Source organism: Canis lupus, chromosome 27 (assembly GCF_048164855.1).
Source record: "Canis lupus baileyi chromosome 27, mCanLup2.hap1, whole genome shotgun sequence".
Lineage (NCBI taxonomy): Eukaryota > Metazoa > Chordata > Mammalia > Carnivora > Canidae > Canis > Canis lupus.
In genome coordinates, this window is record NC_132864.1 from 39701979 (window position 1) to 39724160 (window position 22182).

The following is a 22182-nucleotide window of genomic DNA, read 5'->3' on the forward strand; positions in this document are numbered from 1 at the left end:
CTCATGGTGGTGGGATTTTAGGCGATTTTTGTACTTTTTTTGTTTTCTATTTTTCTATTTTATACTTTTTCTATAGTTTTACTATGAACGAACAGGCAGCTAATGGACTCTGTTTTAAGATGCCTCCGAGGGCAGGCCCAGGCCCAGGAGCAGCAGGAGAGCAAGTGAAGCTCGTAACAGCTGGGAGGGAGGCGGGAGTCACCAGAGACCAGCCTTGCCCACCGGGCCTCGTCCTGTAAACCTGCAGGAGAGAAGGTCTAGCTTCTTAGAAAATACACCCTGAGTAGAGTAAAGGGGCGTTTTGTCCACAGTGAACTCTGAGATGGCTCAGAAAAAAAAAATATTAGGCCAATAGGTAGGGATAGATACATAGATACACAGATGGATGATAGATAATTGATAGATAGACAATAGATAATCGATAGATAACTAAATGGGGGGGTGGAAGGGAGAGCGAGAGTATACAAAAGGAGCCAAAGTAGAAATTTTGGTGAGAGATAACTGGGGATCTTTGTTCTACTGTTGCATCCTTTCTATGAGCTTGAAATTATATTTAAGTAAAATGTGACTCCACAAAAATAAAAAAAGAGAGAATTAAAGGCCTGTCAAACCCAGTGATGATGACTAAGGCACGAATCTAAATCACCAGGCCTGCTTCTCCGTCCGCTCATTTATTTAACCAGCATCAACTGGGGGCCTGCTCTGCGCCAGGCCCTCCATTCAAACACTTGGGGACGCGCAGGGAGGAAAACCTGCCGTCACCGCGGTCCCCAGGCCTAACGCACGGGTCTGGGGCCCCGAGACTGAGCTAGCGTCTCCGGGCCCTGGGGTGCTGCTTATCTGCACGGACGCAGTGTCGCTCTTCAAAATACGGCCTTCGACTCAGAAGTGGTTTGTGACAGCCATTTGTGGGCCAAAAAGTGGCTTCATTTTAATTAAAATGACAGAAAGAGAAAGAGCGGGACTGCTGACGCCTGCTGAGGAGCGGCCCTCCTTGCGTGACATGTTGGCCCTGGTGCCCTGGGTTTCGCGCAGCACATCCTGCCGTCGCCCTGTTCAGCCCCGTGCCCGACGGTCTCACCCCGTCCCACGCCGGAGGGGCCGAGAGGCTGGGGCAAGTGGGCTCCCCAGAAGGGCCGGGTGCCTGGGACTCCTCCCGCCAGCGCCCAGGCTGCCTCTCCCACAGAGTCCCCCGACGGGCGTGCCCGGGCCTGTCCTCGGGGCGGAGGGGCGCATGTGCCACCGGGTCCCGGGCCGGAGGGCTGCGGGCTTGGCGCAGGCCCGGGCAGGTGAGGGTCAGGTGCAGCCCCGCTCTTCTGCCCCAGACCACGGTGCCGGCTGTCCGCAGCCCGCGTGAAGCCAGCTGAGCCACGAGCCCGCCAACGACCGGGGCAGGGCCGTCCCGCCGTGGGGCCGTGGGGCCGTGGGGCCATGGGGCCATGGGGCCGCGAGCCCCGGGGAAGCTTTGCAGCAGCCCGGGGGTGGGGGGTGCAGAGCTGCGCCGGCCCGTGAGCTCAGCGGCCTCCCCTCCCTCTCGAGCCCCAGGAGTGTCTCCCCAGGAACCGAAAGTGGAAGGACTCAAACGAAAAACTGCCAACCTCACCGAGACGACGATTCCTGTCCGGACCCGAGTCTGGGAAGCGCCCCCGACGAGCCCCCAGACATGAGGCTGCTCGTCAGAGGAGGAGAGAATTAGCTCCTCTCAGATTTACTCAGTGACGCTTCCGAGCGCTGGAGGCCAACCCTTCGCCCCAAACCAGAGCACCGAAAGGCCCGACTCGGTGCACTCGCGGTGGAAATGCCTGCTCTCCAAGGCGGGCTCCGACGCCGACACCGCAAGCCAAAGATAAATAACAGAGGAAATCCTTGAGACCACGACCTCCCGGTGACCCCTGAGAGCTAAATCTTTGCTAGACCTCAGAATATCAAACAGGCCACCAGCCGGCCAAGAGCAGTTTGCGCACGAACGGCCTGGAGGCCACCTCGGCACGCAGGAGCCTGGCTCTCTAGAAGCCTGAGAAGAGAAACTCCAAAGGAATTTTTGTTGTATTCCCCAAAACCAAGGTTTGACGTTTAGGGGAAGAACCCCTTCCGGGAGATGAGCTCATTCCTGGGGCTCCGCTGGGGTCATCGGGAAAGGTGTTTGCTTGGGTGCAGGGATGGGACCTGCCCCTGTCCAGTGGTGAGACTTTAATCAGTATTTGAAAAATGTGGTCACTCGCCAACTGGCAGGATGTCACAGGGCTCCTCAGCCTGGAGGCGTGGGCGCCGGGTTCCAATCAGCAAACAGGGTGGAGCATTGGCTGTAGGACCAGTCGTTGCACAGAGAGTCCTAGGGGATGCTGAGCCCCCCAGGCTCACCACGGGGGGCGCACGGAGCCGGTCAGCACATGGGTTCCCCACTCAAGACAGCTTCTCCGTTCACAGCCCACGAAGGAGACGCTTAGCTCCCCACTTCCAGTTTAGGAACCCCTGAGATCCAAGACAGTAACTGAGGCAGAGGGACACCAGCCTGCCCTGGGAGGGCCCGACCTGAAGCCTGCGGCAAAGCCAGCGGAGTCCCCAGAGCGACGGTGTGGGGAGAGGCCAGAAGACCACACCTGACCTCGGTCCGGTAGACGGGGTCCTGGCAACAGGAGGGCTCAGACAGGCCGAGTTTGCATCCCTCCGTGAAGACTCACCAAAGAGCTCCAAGGTCAACCGGTAGAGGTTGCATACGGAGAAACGGACGTCAGGGCGTGTCGGGCCCCGCTGTCCTCTTGTCGAAGACCTCATCTCTGTCCCAGAATCTGAAAACGGCCTCGAAGTTTGGAAGGCTTCTGTCTTCAGCGGGTGTCGGGGCCCCTCTCTCAGTCCTTCACCAGAAACATGAAGGGTTCTAGTGAGGTCAGAGGACGTTACGGAACAATGTCTACTGTCGTGGACGCAAGTCAACGTCTTCCGGGAGGAGCACCTCTTCAGGACACAACAGGCCTCCCCTGGGTGACCTGTTGTGAACACCCCGCGGACGTTCGTGGCTTCTGTCCCTGGACCTTTGTGGGGCAATCACGCAAACGGCGTATCTGACCCTGCGGACCCAAAGTCCCCCGTTTCGGCGCGAGCTAGGCCAAGCCTCGGGGTGATGACAGGTGAGAATGACAACCCAGACTTGGCCAATGTCACCATCACTTTGGTTCTCTGCCACCGCGTCCAACAAGCAGTGAAAAAAATGAGTTGAGAAAGGAAGAAAACCTTCATGAAAAGCTTTCAAGCCCAGGCCCTTACCTCACACCCTGGTCCTATTTACACGCACGGAATCCGTCCTCGGGAATCCCGTCGTTTATTTATTGGGAGAGCGGTCAACTCATGGCCATTCTTTGTGAAGCCAAACGAGGGTCTTGTGCGTGGAAACATTTTTTTCGATCTCACGGTTACCAATATTTTTTATTATTTTTTTATTTTTATTTTTTTTACCAATATTTTTTAAAGTGGCCCAAGAAGTCTGATATATTTGACGCACCTGGAGTTTGCATTATATTGTTTTTTTCTCCAAGGAGGATATGGTTCCTGAGGTTCGCTCATCTTTTATCACAGACTCTGACAACTCGCGGACTCTAGTGAGCATTTGTCAGTATCTCCCCGACCTCGACTGTCTTCCCTTCCGAAGGCTTCGCTTTCCCTATCCCAAGTCTCTGTAGTGTAGAGCGGGCTGTGCCCTGGATGAAGACAGGGTGAGTCCTAGGCCTGAGCTCATCAGCGCTTCCCACGGGCTCGGCCACGCACCTGGTGTAGGGGTAGGATGAGCCTGAACTCATTCTATCAGGTTGAGGCTCAGGGCCTTGCAAGAGTTTCCCACCGGACTTAAATTGGGGAAGAGCAGCCCCTGGAGCTGCCGTAGCTGCGCCACCATGTAGGACAAGCTTAGGGCTGGTGGGGGCCCCACAGGAAGGGCAAGGGTGTGGCCAACAGAGTGGACGGTGGAGCCAGGAAACGGAGATAAATTCTGACCCGAAGACATCATTCGAGCTTTGAGCCCTGCCCTGGCCTTTTAAGTTCTGCAAATTGATAAGTTCTTGTTTGGCTCATGCCAACCTGACTCAGTTTATTTAAATCTCTTGAAATTGGAACGCAATGATTGTTCTAATTTATGCAACGGTCGTGGAGCTATTCCCAGAAAGGAAGAATTTTTGCCTCTGATTTCCGTAGGTTTAGGCCACTAGCAATACTGTAGTAATAACGGCAGTGGTGGTAGCAGCAGTAAATCCTACTTATCGAAGACTTTTGCCCCCAGGCACTACGCCTACAGCTTCATGCACATCATCTCGTTGGTGCTCTTTTTCTTTTTAGATTTTTTATTTTATTTATTTATTTTAGACAGAGAGAGAGAGAGAGAGAGAGCCTGCATGAGCAGCGGAGGGGCAGAGGGAGAGAGAATCTGACGCCGACTCCACACTGAGCGAGGAGCTGGACCTGGGGTCGATCCCACAACCACAAGATCACAACCTGAGCCAAAACCAAGAGTCGGGCGGTTAACCCACTGAGCCACCCAGGTGCCCCTCATTAGTACTCTTATCTCCATTTTACAGACAAGAAACAGACGTGACTAATGTCATAATATCTTGGAAAGTGTCAGAGATGGAATTTAAACCCCAGAGCACCCGATCCCGTAGCCAAGACCGGCTGTTATATTGCAGGTGCCACGTAGGCACGGAGGACAAAAGTGACATATGTTGTCCTTGTCCTTCAGAGACTCTCATTCCAGTGAGAAAGAGAGAGGGATCGAGGGATACAACATGTGGGGGCCACGGGGTCCACCCTTTCCCTGCCCCGTGTCATATTAGGACCTTATCTGGTCAGTGGCTGTTGCTTTTTTTCCCAACCACATGCCTGAAGCAGGAGAGAACATTCGGAAATGTAAGTTCCAAAGTCTATGAAAAGCACTTAATAAAAACATGGCGCCATCGCCAGTGCCTCCCGCTGCCAACCATACGTAGGACCGTTCCCGCTTACAGGCAAATCTCGCACCAAAGCTTGTCCCTGTGATTACCAACCCACAGGATTTAGTTTCCCTCCCAACTAAACTTAAGATCCAAGTTTCTGGGGGCATCTGGGCGGGGGGGGGGGGGGCTCTGAGCATCTGCTTGTGGCTCAGGTCATGGTCTCAGGGTCCTGGGATCCAGCCCCAAGTTGGGCTCCCTGCTGAGTGGGGAGCCTGCCTCTCCCTCTCCCTCTGCCCCTCTTCCCCCCGCTTGTGCTGTCTCTGCTCTCTCTCTGAAATAAACAATTAAAAAAAAAAACTCAAAAAAAAAAAAAGAGAGAGAGAGAGAGAGAGATCTAAGTTTCTGCAAGAACAGCCAGGTCCTGGCTGGCTCTCATCCTTTCCAATGATGCCCTTGAGCCCCTTGCAGGGATACCGGATCACGCCTACCCTTCCCAGTCTCCAGATCCAGATCCTCTATGTCCCCCTCTCATCCCCCCTTCTTTTTTTTTATTTATTTATGATAGTCAGGCTTGTACATTAGGGGGCACGGCCCTCATTAAAAATAAAATAAAATTTTAGAGAGAGATAGAGAGAGAGAGAGAGGCAGAGACACAGGCAGAGGGAGAAGCAGGCTCCATGCACCGGGAGCCCGATGTGGGATTCGATCCCGGGTCTCCAGGATGGCGCCCTGGGCCAAAGGCAGGTGCCAAACCGCTGCGCCACCCAGGGATCCCCTCATCCCCCCTTCTTATGTCTCCTTTCCATCATTGGTCACCCTTTTTGAAATGTCCTCAAACCCAAAATGTGAAGGTCTGACTGTACCGTTCAAATACCTACAGTTTGGAGGGTGTATGGACTTGCTACTTAGGGGTAGAGGAGATGCCGCTAGCGTTTCCTCCGGGGACCCAACCCCTCCGCCCAGCACAGCCTCGCCTCTGTGGTGCTTCTTGGGTTTGCAGCATCCTCGACTAGCTCTCCGACTGCCAGGCTCTTCACTCCATGAGATTTGCAGTTCATTAAAAATAGGGTGCGTGGTGCATCGGTTTGGCGCTCGGAAAAGCAGACACTGAGATGCGATTAGATGTGGAAGGGCCATGCCCGTGAGCGATAAAGAGCGCCGGGGGCAGATGCAGGCCTGGAGAGCGTCAGCCAGGGGTGCAGGTGTGACAACTCTGAAAGGAGCGGAGGAGAAGGAGGATGGGGCAACCTCGAGGCGGTGTGGGGCTGGCCCCTTGCGCAGCAGCGCAGACGTCTCGGTGGGAGGAAGAAATGGCCCTCGGGCCGCGGTCTGCTCCGTGCAGCGCCCAGCCACCGGCCACCCGCCTTCCCCGAGCAGCTTCTGGAGGCCACACGTGGAGGTGACCCCCCGGGAGGCGACCTCCGGCCCACGCGGGGCCTCTCGGCTCACGGTCACGCAGGCCCTCGGGGGGCCAAGAAGCCCCGGAGCTTCCGTAGCCTCCGAAACGCCACCCTTTCTGCGGCGGGAGGTTTACCCCGTGATTCTCTAACACGAGCTGCGGCTGCTGGGAAACGCCGGGAGAAGGATTCAAAGGCAAGGTGGGCGCGACGCGCGTCCTCCCGGGACGGCTGACAAGCCCTGCTCAGGCCGCCCCTGAGCCCCGGGCCCTCCTCCAGCTCCAAAGGGGAAGAGAAACCAGTGACGACTGATACTGACCGTGCAGGCCACGTGGTGTCACCTTGTAATGAGAACAGCCCCGTCAGGACGGTATTTCCACGACCCTTGCTGGAGAGACGAGGCCACGGTGCCGAAATAATTGGCTTAAACTAACCCAGGCAGCAAGGGCCGCTCTGACTTCAGAACCCGTAACCTGCCCCCACGTTCCTATCACCCAATAGGTGATCGGGGCGATCCCGTTGTTGGGGGGCCAGAGGCTTGTACATTAGGGGGCACGGCCCTCATTAAAAATAAAATAAAATTTTAGACGGGGTCCTCGCCTGAGGAAGCCCGAAGCTGATGCTCCCTTAGCTGCCATGCATCCGCTTTGACTGTGAGCATGTCCTCGCCAACAGCATTCGTAGTAAGAAAAACAGCCACGCTTCAAATCCAAATGTATGAAAACTGAGCCGGTGCAGGATTTTAGAGCCGACTTTGATGAGCAAAGCTGTTGCAGGCACGCAGGGACCCGCGTGCCCCCCTGCAGCCTCCACGTGACTCTGCGGCGTCTGACTCACCGACCCGACGCCCCTGCTCAAACTCAAACTCTCCCCGTGCGATCCCTGCGTCTCCACTGTGCCACGTCACAGCGACTTCTTAACAATAGTGTGTTCGTAGCTGCTGCGTCAGGCCCTGCTCGGAGCTCTGTTCTCACTGCTGGTCGAAGGCCTCGTCCCACCGCCGCTCCTCAGATGAGACAGCCGGGCCCTGCGAGATGCAACGTCGTGTCTCTGGAATGCGCTCTCTGCATCCCTGCAGCACGATGCTTCACTCAGCCCAGGTAAGCCAGGCATGAACACAGGCCCAGAATAAAGTAGAAGAATTGCAACGTCGAGGTTTTTTTTAAAGACTTTATTTATTTATTGGAGAGACAGTGAGCAAGCCAGAGAGCACGCATGAGCAGGGACAGAGGGAGAGGGAGAGCAGGGAGCCCAACCTGGGGCTCGGTCCCATGACCTCGAGATCATGACCTGAGCTGAAGTCAAGAGTCGGGCTGAACCGACGGAGGGCCCCGGGCGCCCCTCAGAGTCTGGATAAGGCCTCACGCACGGAGGCTGGGTAGGCGTCTCGTCAGTCACAGACTTAATGCTTAGGTCAGACCCCTCTTTTGGCACCTGTGAACAGTGCAAGAACAAAACCGTATTTCACGTCAAATCAGCAATTCTGAGATATAGAAGACCTTGACACTGTGTGATTTAATGATAGGAAGTAGCTGTTTCCCCCCCAGATTGCAAATGTTGAAGCCCAGAGGATAAGCGGGACAGTGTCTGAACTGAAGTGCTTGTCCTAAGCATTACCCTTCTGTAGCCATCATCGAAGTGTGGGTACCTGAGAGGTGTGCTCCCCCTGAAAAACGAGAAACCCCCCAGGAACGGTGTCTGGGGAAACCAGGGGGGCGGGGGGTGGAGCACGTGTGTGTGCGCATGTGCATGTGTGTATAAGATCACCCGGGAAACCGGCTCGGCGAGGCATCCTGGCCAGTGCAAGTGTGAGTCACGTTCGCTCCTCGAACTCCAATGTTTGAAAGAACTTCCAAAGTCGCCCAGTTCCAGGCCTTCACTTAGAGCCGTGGGCAGCGGGACCCGAGGTACCAAGGGTCACAGAGCCAAGGAGCATCGTGCACAGAACAAACGGACGGAGGACTCGGCTGCGCCACGCCGCTCAGTGACCAGGCCGGGCCGCGCGCAGCATCACTCGGCCTGCACCGGGAGCACAGGTGTGTGCACGGCGTGGACGCGCCCGGTGGGCACCGGAAACCCTCACCGTGCTGCCCCGTCTTGTCGCGGGCTGCTACCCTGCGATGCAGAACATCGTAACCCGGCGTCGTAGAAACAAAGGAAGCAAAGTTTATTGCTCAGGGTCCTGGGGCGGGCAGTCGGCGACCAGAGGGTCAGCGTGGTTGGGGGCTGATGGCAGCGTCTTTCACCCCTTGTTGCTCCTCACGAGGTGGGAAGAGGGGCCTGGCTCTCTGGACTCCTCCTACGAGGGCACTAATCCTGTTCATGAGCGCGTCCTGCACCTCCAAGGCCCAGTGACCCCCCTGCAAGGGCCCCACCTCCATGCGTCATCCCACTCGGGATCAGGGCTCCATACATGGGGAGGGGGACACACACGCTCATTCCACAGCACCTGTCACGGCTCTGGGCCTCTGGGTAAGCTCTTGTCTCCAGCTGCAGTGCTTCTCTTCTTGTTGCCACCAGACGAGCTCCTTCATTCGTCGAGACTCAGAAGCATCACCCTCATAAGGAAGCTTCCGGTGAAGGCCCCTCGTCCCCCACCTGCCCTTCCAGGAAGTCGTAATTCGCTCCCTCTTCTCTTTTCTCAGGGCCCGGCTGCCAGGGCTTTGGGCATGCACACGTTGTGTCTGGGTCCTCGGTTTCATCGTGTTCCGTCCATTAAAATCTGAGCTGCTCAAAGGCAGGGGTCCGGCGCTGCTCACTTCTCTAAGCATCTAACGCCTGGCCTCCTGCGAGTACTGAAAAAACGAGAGGAATAGTGATAATTAACGTCTAATCCGTGCAGTAATCCTAAAGGGAACGCGTGGTGTTGCCAGTGTCCACCGAGATCTCTCGCTCTCCCAGGCAGGTGTGGCCGCGTGACCCGCCGTGACTGATGAAATGGAGGCGGACGCGAGCTCCATCCCGTCCGTGAACGACGGTCAGCGAGCACCGGCTCGTTCCTCGGCAGAGGCGGGCCCTAAGGCCTAGTCTTGGGCGGGCAAGGTCCCGAGGCGGTGAAGGCTCAGTCACCCTCTGCTGACCCACGTCGGACGCATGGCACGGACGGGAGGGCTGTCTCTGTCGAAAGCGACAAATCACTCATATTTTATGTTCGCTACTGCAGTACAGCGAGGCAAGTCCTCCTCCGACTCCTCCCCCCACCCTCTGATTCATCCGTTTCCTAATCCTACCTCGGTGCCGGGGTCTGTTCAACAGCAACCCTGGAAGGTTTTTACGCATTAAGCATTTGTCTTTTCCTAAAGGCGATAAAGACCGTCAGCGGGGTGTGCGTGTGCAGTAAGGTTTTCTAAGGTCATTAAAACAGTTATTTTTTTTTGCTTTCTGCTCAGCAAACGCGGTATCTTTCACTGAATGTCAAACGCAAATGCTTTTTGTCTGTTACGGTTCCCTTTCTTACGTCTTTAATTCGTTTTTATTGAGCCTGATCGATTCTTATCTGACATAACGTCGTACAACGTGTCGATGTGACACATTCGTGTATTGCGGCGCGATCACGGCGGCAGTGTGAGCTCGCATCTCGATCATATCACGTCGTTGTCATGTTTTGTGTGTGGTGGGCGTAATAAAGACCCAGCCTCTTCGCGAGGTTGAAGTCTACAATATTGTCGCCCGTAGTCACTACCCTGTGCATTAGACCTTCAGGACTTGTTTATCTGCACATAGCAGATAAATAAATAACATTTTTCCTACTCTCCCACCCCCCAGCCCTCTGTTTTTATGAGTTTGGCTGTTTTAGATTTCACATCTAAGTGATATCCTACAGTATTTGTCTTTCTCCGTCTGGCTTATCTCACTTAGCACAATGTCCTAAGGCCTGCTCTGGTTTCCTTAAAGAAATTTTTATTTGAAGAAGAAAAAAAATTCTTTTTTTTTTTTTTTTTTTTTTGCAGTGGTATCAATGAGTTGGTAAAACACTGAAATCAGGTTGGATGAAGGGAACAGAAATCCAAGGCTAAAGAAAGGACCATTGTCTGTCTAACTCAGCCCAAGGACCCTTCCATGAAGGCTGGAAAGTACAGTGTTCTCCAGGTTGGAAGTCAGGTTAGTACGAGCTAGTGCTTAAGAGCACGGTTTCAAAGCCAAATGAGTCCCAATCCAAGCTCTGCCTTGTTCTAGGACTGTGGCCACATCCCTGCACCTCTGGGAGTCCCAGGTTTATCATCCGCAAAATGGGCCCATAATAGCTGCCTTCATATGGTTGTCATATGGGTTACATCCTTCCAGGAGTTCAGGTTGACAAAGCCCTTGCCATGGTTGCGTTGGGCGAAGAGAGGTTTTACGCCCGCCATAAATAACACCTGCCTGTCTGCACAGCTTGGGTGAGAGAAAAATCACAAAGGTATCGCGAGGAAGTGGTGATACTCAAGGAAACCAACCCGCGTTTGCTCATCTTCGTAGTTCCTGTTCTTTTGAGCAAATCTGTTGCTCAAGAAATTAGAAGGTGACCAAGGCACAGTCGGAGGACGTGTTCTTTGCGCTTGGGGGTCAAGGATTAAGGTACAGTTAAATACGTAGTAGACATTGTCTAGGCCCCAACCACTCTCGTTCTCCTTAAAATTCTTGCTTACATTTCTGCCTCATCTTTTTTTTTTTTTTAATTTTTATTTATTTGTGATAGTCACAGAGAGAGAGAGAGAATGAGGCAGAGACACATCTGCCTCATCTTGTGTACACTCCGTGCCTGCATTTTTATCCCCCCATACACCTGGGGGAAATTAGCATACTCAACACACGGTTAGGTACCTGGCCTTTCATTTCAGAATGTATTCAGTTGGTAGCTGTAGATAAAAGTATAGAGACCTGGGGCGCCTGGGTGGCCCATTTAGTTGAGCATCCTGCTCTTGGATTCAGCTCAAGTCATGATCTCAGGGTCCTGGGATAGAGCCCCGCTTTGGGGTCCACACCCCACTTGAGACTCTCTCCCTCTGCCCCTCGCCCTGCTCACACTCAGGAATGCATGCACTCTCTCTCTTTCTCAAATAAATAAATAAATCTTTTTAAAAAGCGTAGAGATGTTCCTTACTCAGTTTACAGGTAGAAACTTCTGTGCAGATGAACCATGATTCATTCACCTGGTTTCCAGAGACACACATTTAAGCCGTTTCCATGTAGGACTTAATGCATAGCCTTTGCACCCGTAAGTGCACATCCTGAAAATCCGTTTAAACTGAGAAAATGAACAAAAATAATAATAAATAATAATAATAATAAACTGAGAAAATGTGTTAGGTTTAGCACTGGAGGTTACTCCTCTGTGGTGATGGTAAGTCAAATATTTCCTTTTCATCTGTGGAAGTATTCATTTTTCTGGCTCTGATTAAAATGTAAAGTAATGACCTGTAAATATTGGTGTGATGACTTCTGCCAAGTTGCAAATGGAGATTGTCTTCTTCACTCTGCTAGGGGTGGGTGGGAATCTTTGGAAACTCCTTTTTTCCTTGGTAACTTCACTTTACTGACTGGTCATAAGGGGAGACCCATGGACGTGATTCCCAGCCCGTTGTCTTAGCCAACCCCTCGGTACTTTAACAAATCAGTCCTTCTGTAGATGATGCGCTCCACACTGTACTTTAACGCTAAGTAGGAAGGAATCATTATCTAAGAGCTTTGTGGACTGTTACCTTTGTATTTAGAATTAGAAAAGGGGGGTCCCTGGGTGGCTCAGCAGTTTAGCGCCTGCCTTTGGCCCAGGGCGTGATCCTGGAGTCCCCGGATCGGGTCCTGCGTTGGGCTCCCGGCGTGGAGCCTGCTTCTCTCTCTGCCTCTCTCTCTCTCTATCATGAATAAATAAATAAAATATTTTAAAAAAAGAATTAGAAAAGGAATCAAGTCCACAAGACGAATGTCCAGGAGAACCCGGGGCATCCAGAATGCACTTTAGCTTGAGGGATGTGAGCTCACCAGTAGCAGAGCACTAGAGACTCCACTTTCTTTTCCCATTTCCTCATGATTCCTGTGCCAAGGGTCCCTAGGTCTCTGGTGAGAAAATGATCCTATGTTCTCAGACATTCAGACATCATAAGCCCCGAACACTCCTAAGGTAAGAGTTACATCCACAGAAGTTCGTTAAATGGTTTCTATCATGACCTAATGGCCAGATCTTAGGCCTGGGATTTGTTCTTAATCATCACCTCACTTCACCTGGCAGCTTTGAGTTTATCATTTCCCCATTATCCAAGTTTGCCCGTTGGTACAAAAGAATGAATATTTGTGATCATCAATAACTGCACTTCGCTTAGAGATCCCCCAGTGAAGTGAGTGGCCATGATTCCCATACGTAGCAGGGTTACACAGTGAATACCCATCATATGATGTCTGTCTCACTACAGCCCTACGAGGAAGGCTAATTATTACATCCTCTGTTTACAGCCAAGGCCTTTGAGGCTCAGAGAAATTAACTAATATTCCCAAAGGAGTCAGAACAAGTGAGTTGTGGAATCAGGATTCAAACTGGACTTTAACGACTGTGCTTTCCAAAGTCAAATTAGATTTTATTAAGTAGAATCCTGAATGCATCGTCGTAAACATTTATCTTCAGTGTCCAAAGTCTTCTGAAAATGTATGCATAAAAGACTCTCTTACAGGAATTACCGTTAATATCACAGTCAGTCAACAAGATTTATAAACTACCCTTTATGTCGTACCAAGAATAATGGCAGTAACATTTTGCATTCCAGACTCCCTTTCAACTTCTCAAAGTACTGTCTGTGTCTATTGATGCATTTTATTCTCCCAGAAATACTACGATTTCTCAGAGGTGAGGTGAGAGAACTTGCCTAGTCAATTATATAGTTTCCTGACCCTTCATCCATTGAAGTTTCTTTTGGGAGGAGGCCTGTGTTTATGCGCGTGTGATTCAATTATTTTATTGAATTTTTTTTTTTTTTAGGTAGAAGAATAAGTTTTTGTTGTAACAAACCAAATATTCTAGATCTGTTTTTTTGAATTAATCACTTGCCTCTTTCCTCCAATGTTTCTGAAGTTGTTCATGCTAATGGATTCGTATGTAATCTTCCACTCCCGACTATGGAAATCCATACATCAAAGACAACGTTGTAGACTGAGTCATGTAGTAAAAGGTACCTTCTCCAGGAAGTCAGGAAGTATAGTCCTCACAAATTTTGGCATAGGAACCCATCCAAGGGGATCCCTGGGTGGCTCAGCGGTTTAGTGCCTTCCTTCGGCCCAGGGCGTGATGCTGGAGACCCGGGATCGAGTCCCGCGTTGGGTTCCCGGCATGGGGCCTGCTCCTCCCTCTGCCTGTGTCTCTGCCTATCTGTCTTTTTCTGTATCTCTCATGAATAAATAAATAAAATCTTTAAAAAAAAAAAAAGGGAACCCATCCGAGATTCTCCCACTGGCCCTAGCATCTAGTCCTGCCTTTCTTATTCATCCTCTGCCTGAATTCCTCTTCCCAGAGAGACGCCTCCCATCCTGACCATCGACAAAGTAGGCTCCCAGGATTAATGGGCACTGGATGAGTTTGCTATGTTCCCAGTTTGTCACGCACTTGACACACTATCTGTTCAACAGAGCACATGAAAATCGTGAGCCAAACCCATTCTGTCACCCGAGCCACTTGCCCATCAATTTCTACCAATGATATTTTATGGCTCATAAGGATGACTTTATAAGAACCCGAAGCTGGGAGTGAAGTGTTTGCGCACACAGTACTCCCTGATACAGATGGAGCACACCTTCTTTTACTCCCTTCCTGCCATTCCCCTGACAGCGTAACAGCGTCTATTGGGCTCTGTCCTAAAATCGTTTTACCATCATTTAACTTACACCCGCATCACATCAATTTTGACATCATAATGTGATTTGCATTGATTCGAAGCTGCCATCGCGATGAGCTCACAACTATGTCAAAACCTCTGTTGAGTAAATAAAGAACTGATTTTGAGTGTGGGGAATGATGTAGGATGGAAAGATCACGGAAGGAGACCAGAAACAATACAAGCTCAGTAGGGAAATTTTAGACATCAAACGTTTTTTTTTTAAAAACACACACACACACACAAAATACCAAAGGTCACTAGTCTCCCACATCAAATGCACAGACAATTTTTTTTTAAACAAATCCATTTCAGTCTGAGTCTTGAAACAAGTCTAAAATATGTGATTTTGTTAAGAAGATTCTAGGATGATTTTAAATTTGTTGTTTTTAAGAAGCGAAGGAGGAACTGTTTTGGATGTCAGAGGAGGGAGGGGAGAAAGAATTTCTTCTCTGTCCCTCCTTCAGCACATGAATTTCAGCTTCCCCCAAGCCATGGACGCCTGATCTTGAGCTGAAAAATTCCGAAATCATTCTCATTTGCAGACTTAAGATGCCACCAGAGGGACAAAGTGGGCTCTAAAATGTGGCTCTGTGTCACTTCTTAGGGGGCTGACAGCCCCTTTTCTCTCAAGGAAGGCTGGCTGGGGCACCCAGAACTTGCCCAACATGCGACATCTGCATTTATGTTGGCAACAGTTCCACAAGGGGGTGAGGTTTGGGCAAAGGTGGGTGGAATCAGCAATGCAAACGTCACCCATCTCATCCTGTCTGAAGAAGGCGGATGGAGACGGAAGGTTTTCAGGCTGAGTTCCCGCCGACCTTAACTGGAAATAACTTGCTCTCTTTCACATCTGCAGCTGTGTCCTCCTCAGGGAGTTGTCCAACTCGATGTGATTTTAAACATCTGTCAGCTAAATCAGAGCTCCAAATTTAGCACTCGGGAACATTATGTGGATTTGCGATGCTCGCTGGAGAACACGGACCCATTAACCAAGCTCACATGAGACAGCCGGGTGGTATTCTGGTTGGCAGTTTCATCTATGACACATATAATTTGCCCGCACATTTATGAACATTATGTAAAGGGAAAGAGTGACCATTTCCCTGAAAACGGCTTCCGAATGGCTGCGAGATCAATACCCGAATGGAAAGTCTTTACACTGGGAACACTCACTGTTTTCCTATCCAATCACTTGCCTGGAATTAAAAAATATTCCCAATGGAGTCATTTTATCTGCATTTCCTGACACTCTATCCTCTACCCTGAGCTGCCTTTCTGGTCCAGCTACCACTTGGCTCCATCCTGGAGGGAGGTAACTTCTGCATAGAGTCGTGGTCCGTGGTTGCCATCTCTGAAGACATCCAGCAAGTGGAAAATCATCCTTTTCCTCCACTGGGCTGATGCTTCTGAAGACACGTGCTGTTGTTGGAGAGTCACGAAGCGAGGCCTTTGTTCCGAGACTCTCTTTTGGGCTGAGGGCGATACCCCTGAAGGATTGCCTGCCAATCCTTAGTCCAGAGGGGGTTTGTAACCCATCCCATCAGGTCCTGAGATCATGGCGCCCTTGAGGGCAAGACAGCCTTGCGGTTCAGTGTGGGCTCCCTCCAGGTGATCTACCGCAGTGGACTAAAGCTGGTGAGTTCGCTTTCCTCGGGTTAGTACCACACCTCACAGCTTCCAGAGTCCAGTCCCGCAGATGGAGCTCGTTACCCCCTCCCCGAAGCTCCCCAGACAGCTGGCGTGCCTCTCATCTGGTACCGACATGTGGTATCGTTAGGGAGTATCCTCAGATGCCACTGAGCACTCTCAGGGGGGCAGAAACGGCATTTGATGCATCGGGCATGCCCAAGATTAGGGCGGTAGACGATGGCCAACTGACGTGTTATAGACAGACGACTGGCACTAGTCTGAACAGCTTAAGAAGATAATGTCTGGAAGCAAGGAAAGGTGGTCTAGGCACAGGTGAGCGGCAGGAGGAGAGGCCTCACAGAGGCGCCCTGGACCATCCCAAATGGATGGCGGCTGTTCGGGGAACTGGGTCAACGCTCAGTTCTCTTGCTACTGGAGGGAGGGCAGTCCTCTGGCTGAGGTGCCTGAGCCCAGGTGCCGGCAGTTCGAGGCTAGGACACAAAGAGAAGAGCATCCCCACGTGGTTGTTTGAGGGGTCTGAGCAGGTGGTGGTTCCCACTTCCTAATGTCTTCCTTTTCCCCCCCCGACCCGGACACTGGATTGGCTGATGTGTACTCCTTGATAGAGGAAGGCCTTGAGTCTTCCCTCCACTTGTCCACTTCTGGGATGACACGCGCGCCCCACCAAGGTCGTCGATAGTTAAGGCCGGAGACTGTAGCATGAGACGGATCGGGGTTCAAGTCCCAGTGAGGAAGTCATTAGGGTGGATCTCCTGAGAAAGTTATCCCACATCTCGGGGCCGAGCTATTAGGTAACTGTAAGGATTAAACGAGCCCATGTGAGTAAAGTCTCTGGGCAAAGGTTCCGCGTAGCCTCTCGATTATCATCGTTACTGTAAGTAGTTTGGACTCTAGTTTGCAAGTGATAAGAAGAAGCCCACGGGCTTCATCAAAACATACGGGTGTGTCTCCTGGACACCAGCAGCGGGGACGTACCCGGGCCCCGGGGAGGCATGGTCGCCTCCGCCCTGCTCTGCATGTCATTGTCTGGGGAAACCGTCCTCTCGGCTCCTCAACCGACAAGGTGCAGATTGAGCTGCCCCCAGAGGAGCCCAAGATGAGTGTTCTTTTCCTGGCGTTCCTCTGTCGGGGGAAGAGGGAGGTTGGCTCCCCTTGAATCCGGTGCTAGTCCTGCTCGTTCAGCTGCGGCCGTGGTTAGGCACAGGTGGCGACGAGGTCACGGCTACCCGGAGGACCCCTCCCCCGCAGGCCCGCTACTGGGTCGGGGGGCGGTCATCACAGGGTGGGCAGATGCTGCAAGAGCTCCCCTCAAGCCATCACGAGGATGGAAACGGGATATTTAGAAATGTGTGAAATGGACTTCGGCGCGGGAGGAAGAAACCCCGGCGGAGTATTGCATGTAGGTCATAATCATAAAGACATTCATTTCTGAGGGTGAAGAGTTACAGGGAGCATAATAAAGAAATGGTTTTCATGTTATGGTGATGAGTTTTTAATGCCCTTTGAGTTCATAACAAAGTTTTGTTTAACGTGCAAAGCTCCCACAAGGATTAATAACCCTGGAGCCTTTGCCACCTAACACCTTAGTGAGGATTAGCTGGAGCTGGCCCAGAGCCAGGCCCCGGGGGACAGATCCAGGCCTGGACGGGAGGACGCGGGAGCGGCGAGGACCAAGGGCACCGGAGGCAAGCTGCCGTTCTTCGCAGGGTACGGATGCGAAGGCCCCTGCTCCTGGAGAGGCAGGAAGCTGACTCCGAATTCGGCATCCTCGGTCGTATTTTCACAGGATGTCGGTGAGTTCCGGGCCGGAGGAAGGGCAGCTAGCCACCCGAGAACTCCTTTGGGGATCAGAGGGCACCAGGGGCATCACGAGAGGATGCCGCACGGTTTTCAGGGCCAGGCGGCTGCCAATTTCCAGAGGTCCCCCCAGATGTCCTATGGATCCACGTCTACGACGCAGATGCTCCCCAGCCCGGCACAGTGGAGCCCGTGAAGAACTCTGGGCGCAGCTCCCACCTCTGGATGCAGCGGAGAAGCCGAGGACGGTCTGTCCACGTGGCCCTTCCTTCAGCCAGAACGTCAGTGCGCTGCTCCTTCTAACGCCTCCCTCGGGGATCGGGGAGGACAGATGGCCACGGTCATGTTCAAGCCAAAGACGGGTGAAGCAACTCTCGCCCCCTACCCCAGAGACAGCCCTGCGCCCCCGGCCTGGCCGGGCCAGGCTCTGAAGTGAGATCATCCGCAGCCCGGTCGCGGAGGAGAAGCGCTCTTTGTGGGATTGCTCAAGCTGGCTGTCCCGAGCCATCGCCCAGATGCTGCCGTAAACACTTTTATCTCCAGCAAAGCTGTACGCGGCCAGAGCTCCAGGAGGATTCAGGGCAGCCTGAGGGCTTTGGGGGAGCGTTCACGGCCCAGGCGGGGGAAGACCCAGCGTTCTGGCGCCAGAGACCCTTCCTTTCTGCTCCGCCCGTGGCTGCGGTCGACGCCGCTAACTCGTGTGGTCTCAGCAGTGTTTGGCCACAGCCACGGGCCCGCGGTCTGTGACGTGCAGACCTGCCGAGTCCTCGGGGGCCGTCGTCTCCTTGAAGTCCCCCGTAACCAGGCCCCACTCGGTGCCCGCCAGTGGGCTAGGAGCGGAGCACAGAAGGCGGACTCAGATCAGTCCTCACCCAAGGTATGTCGAGTCCAGACGGGGGGGAAATGCCCCAGGAGGCAATGACAGCGCAGGGGGCCCACGCCCATGGGGTTAAGGACAGGGTGCCGGACACGGCTCATGACACTCAATGGCATCGTAACGGGCCAGAGAAGGTGTCTCGCAGCAAAGGCCAGACGTGCAGAGTCCTACAGGAAGGTGCGGCGGACGTGGGCCGGTGAGGGTGGGAAGCAGACCCGCAGGCCGCAGGCCCCACACGGCCTCGGGCCCACCTCTGTCCCGACGCCCGGCCGCCCCTGGGTGTCCCCGGGAAGGGCAGGCGCCGTGGGCAGCTGGACACACAGAAGTGAAAACAAAGGCTTTCGTCCAGGGATTATTACAAAACCTGACTCTCTGGTGGCTCAGAGGACCGTGTGAGCTGGGTGCTGGAACTCTCCAGAGCCACCTGGAGAGCACTTCGGATCCCGGGGGCCTATCGCGTGCCGGTAGACGGGAGGAGGGAGAAATTCAGCACAACAGGCCAGAAGGAGAAGAGGGAACAGAGGGGAACAGGTCTGCAGGGGGAGGTGACGGAAACGGGAGGAGCCCCCGAGCGCTGATTCAAACGTGGAGGGTGGAGATGCCTCCAGGTAGTGACGTCAGCAGCCGATGCATGACGTCATAGGGGTTCCCCTATGATTGGAACCCCTGTTTGTAGGATTGCAGAGCTGCGGCCAGAGAAACGAAGCGAGAACCTGACTACTACGATGCCGGGCATGTGCCGGGTGTATTCACCAGGATAATGAAAGTTAATAAAAGTGAAGTGACTGTTTCAAATTTCTCTGGTTACCCGTAAAGGGAGCAGAGACACGCAGGGCTTAGATGAATTGTCCAAGGGCTCACGGCTGCCTTGTTCTTCCCCGTACGACCCATGAGGCCTACCGCATGTCAGGCGTCGTGCGTGGGACACCGGCAGAGCCAAACCCTAGACGGCGGTTATCCAGGCTTCGTTTATATTCTCTTCCGTACGTAGGTCAGAGGCATCGGTCACCGTCACCTTCAGGAGGGCCCGGAAGAGCGTCTCATCTCCTGATAACGGCCTGATCTCTTCCTCGAATATGCAAGCATTTGATCAACTGCAAAATATGGAGGAAATAGTTTGTCCTCAAAAGATAAAGCTCTTGTGGACTTCAGGTTTGCAGCTTTTAAAGCAATCAAGGCTGGCAAAACAAAGCAAATTGAACGAGGTCGAGTGTATTTTACTATGTTATCCTCTGAGATTATCGCCTGTTTTGTTAGACTCGTTAGCATCTAGCTAGTTAGCAAACTTACATGCCTCCCTCACAAATTATATTTTTAGGACGATGATCTTGGGTCATTGAAGTTTGGGTTAATGAAGTTGCCTGAGGATTATTCCCAAGGAACTCTAAATCGGAGGATACAAAGGAGCCGCCCTCGACGAACCCCACCTTTGGTTATGTTTGGTTTGGCTTGCACGCTGTTGGCCCACACAAGAGCCTTAAGACTTTTGAATTAATCCACCACACTTAATAATCAGGAGAAAAAAAATATATTATCTTGATTATATATATAATATAATATATTTATATAATTGTATTGTATTATAATATATATTATAAATAATATGATATTTTCAGGAGAAAATATTTATATTATCTTGATTATATATGTAATATATTTATATAATTGTATTGTATTATAATATTATATATTACAAATAATATGATATTTTCAGGAGAAAATATTTATATTATCTTGATTATATATGTAATATATTTATATAATTGTATTGTATTATAATATATATTATAAATAATATGATATTTTCAGGAGAAAATATTTATATTATCTTGATTATATATGTAATATATTTATATAATTGTATTGTATTATAATATTATATATTATAAATAATATGATATTTTCAGGAGAAAATATTTATATTATCTTGATTATATATGTAATATATTTATATAATTGTATTGTATTATAATATATATTATAAATAATATGATATTTTCAGGAGAAAATATTTATATTATCTTGATTATATATGTAATATATTTATATAATTGTATTGTATTATAATATTATATATTATAAATAATATGATATTTTCAGGAGAAAATATATATTATATTGATTATATATGTAATATATTTATATAATTGTATTGTATTATAATATTATATATTATAAATAATATAATATTTTCAGGAGAAAATATATATTATATTGATTATATGTAATGTATATTATCTTGATTAATACTAATATTAATTAATTAATATATTATATATAATTAATATATCAGTATATTATATAATAATTGATTAATATAATATAAATTAATATAATATATTAATTAATAAGATTAAATTATATCTTGATATATATAATATATGTAATCAAGATTCTACTTAGCATAGTACTTCCTAGGTCCCAAGTGAAATAAATCAGAGAAAGACAAATACCATATGACGTCACTTATATGTGGAATCTAAGAAGCAAATAGATAAACAAACAAGTAACAACACGAAACCAGAAACAGTCATAAATACAGAGAAGAAACCAATGGTTGCCAGAGAGGAGGGGGTCAGGGCGACAGGCAAAATAGGTGAAGGGGATGAAGAGGTTCGAACTTCCAGCCATAAAATAAATCAGGCACGAGGATCACAAGCGCGGCACGGGGAATACAGTCAACAATACGCAATGATACTGCACGGTGACGGAAACCACACTTACCACGGCGAGTGTATTGTAACGTATCCGGCGGTCGACTCCCCACGCTGTACACCAGAAGCTGATACAACATCGAGTGTCAACGACACTTCAGGTAAAAGTTTTTTAAGATTCCCATGTGCGTGTAAAAAATAAAATTAAAATCGTACGCTTTTCTCCCGTTAAAAAAAAAAAAATTAAGAATGCAGCTTCTCCTACACAACCCGAGGTTCTCAGGGTCTCACTCACAGGCAGCCTGGCCTGGCGAGGGCTGTCTAGCTGTATACAGGCAGCGTCTTCAGGGAGAACGAGCCCACGTCACCACAGCCCGCCTCACCCCCTGCACCCACCTGCTTCACGTACTTACACGCACGAAGCCTTTGCTGGCATTTGGGTTCACAGCCTCCGCTCCCTCCCAGGGGTCACAATCTTTGCCAAGCGGTGGACACTTCCAGCCACTTGTCTGCAGGCGTTGGCTCCAGCGTGGTTCTGGGGGTCAGTGGATTCGAGTAAAATGTGCGCCCCTCGGCCGAATCTGCAGCCTTGCCCCCCACGCTCCCGGCGGGTCTGGGAAGGGAGGACGTGGATTTCAAATGGGTCTCGGCCCCTCCGGGACCCCACGGCCCTCGCCAGGGGCAGAAGCTTGCAAGTGATGACAACGGTTTGTCCGATTGTTATGGCGAGTCATGGCAGCACGAAGGTGGGGGCCACCAGTTCTAGACTGGGGGCGGGGGGGGCTTCCAGGAATGTAATAGAGCAAATGGTAACGGAGCTGGATGCTCAGGATCCAGCCAGGAAAGCAGGAAACACTCTAAGTCGGGGAAGTGGAGCGGCTTCACGCTGCAGGTTGGTAACCTGGGGCGCGGTGGCTTCGAAACGGGACCCCAAGTTTCTCTGAGGGTGGTGGCCTGCACCCCCAGCTTCCCCACACCCCGGATCCAGACAGGGGGGTGAGTGTTTCAAGCAACAGAGAAGGTGGAAAGTGACGGGTACACGGAAAG

The 22182-nt window shown here is 51.0% G+C and overlaps 1 protein-coding gene across 2 annotated transcripts in view; it reads left to right on the top strand.

Annotated features, from left to right (window-relative positions):
* Positions 1-19999, top strand: part of RNLS (renalase, FAD dependent amine oxidase) — a 277111-nt gene extending 257112 nt beyond the window's left edge. Inside the window, exon 7 of one of the 2 annotated variants that reach the window (XM_072803699.1) lies at positions 19473-19999. In XM_072803699.1, coding sequence (XP_072659800.1) covers positions 19473-19532 — 60 coding nt within the window. In that variant the 3' untranslated portion in view covers positions 19533-19999. Of the gene's footprint in view, positions 1-10266; positions 10294-19472 lie in introns of those variants that run through there. The other variant, XM_072803700.1, reaches the window with a different exon arrangement.
* Positions 20000-22182: the final 2183 nt, after the last annotated feature.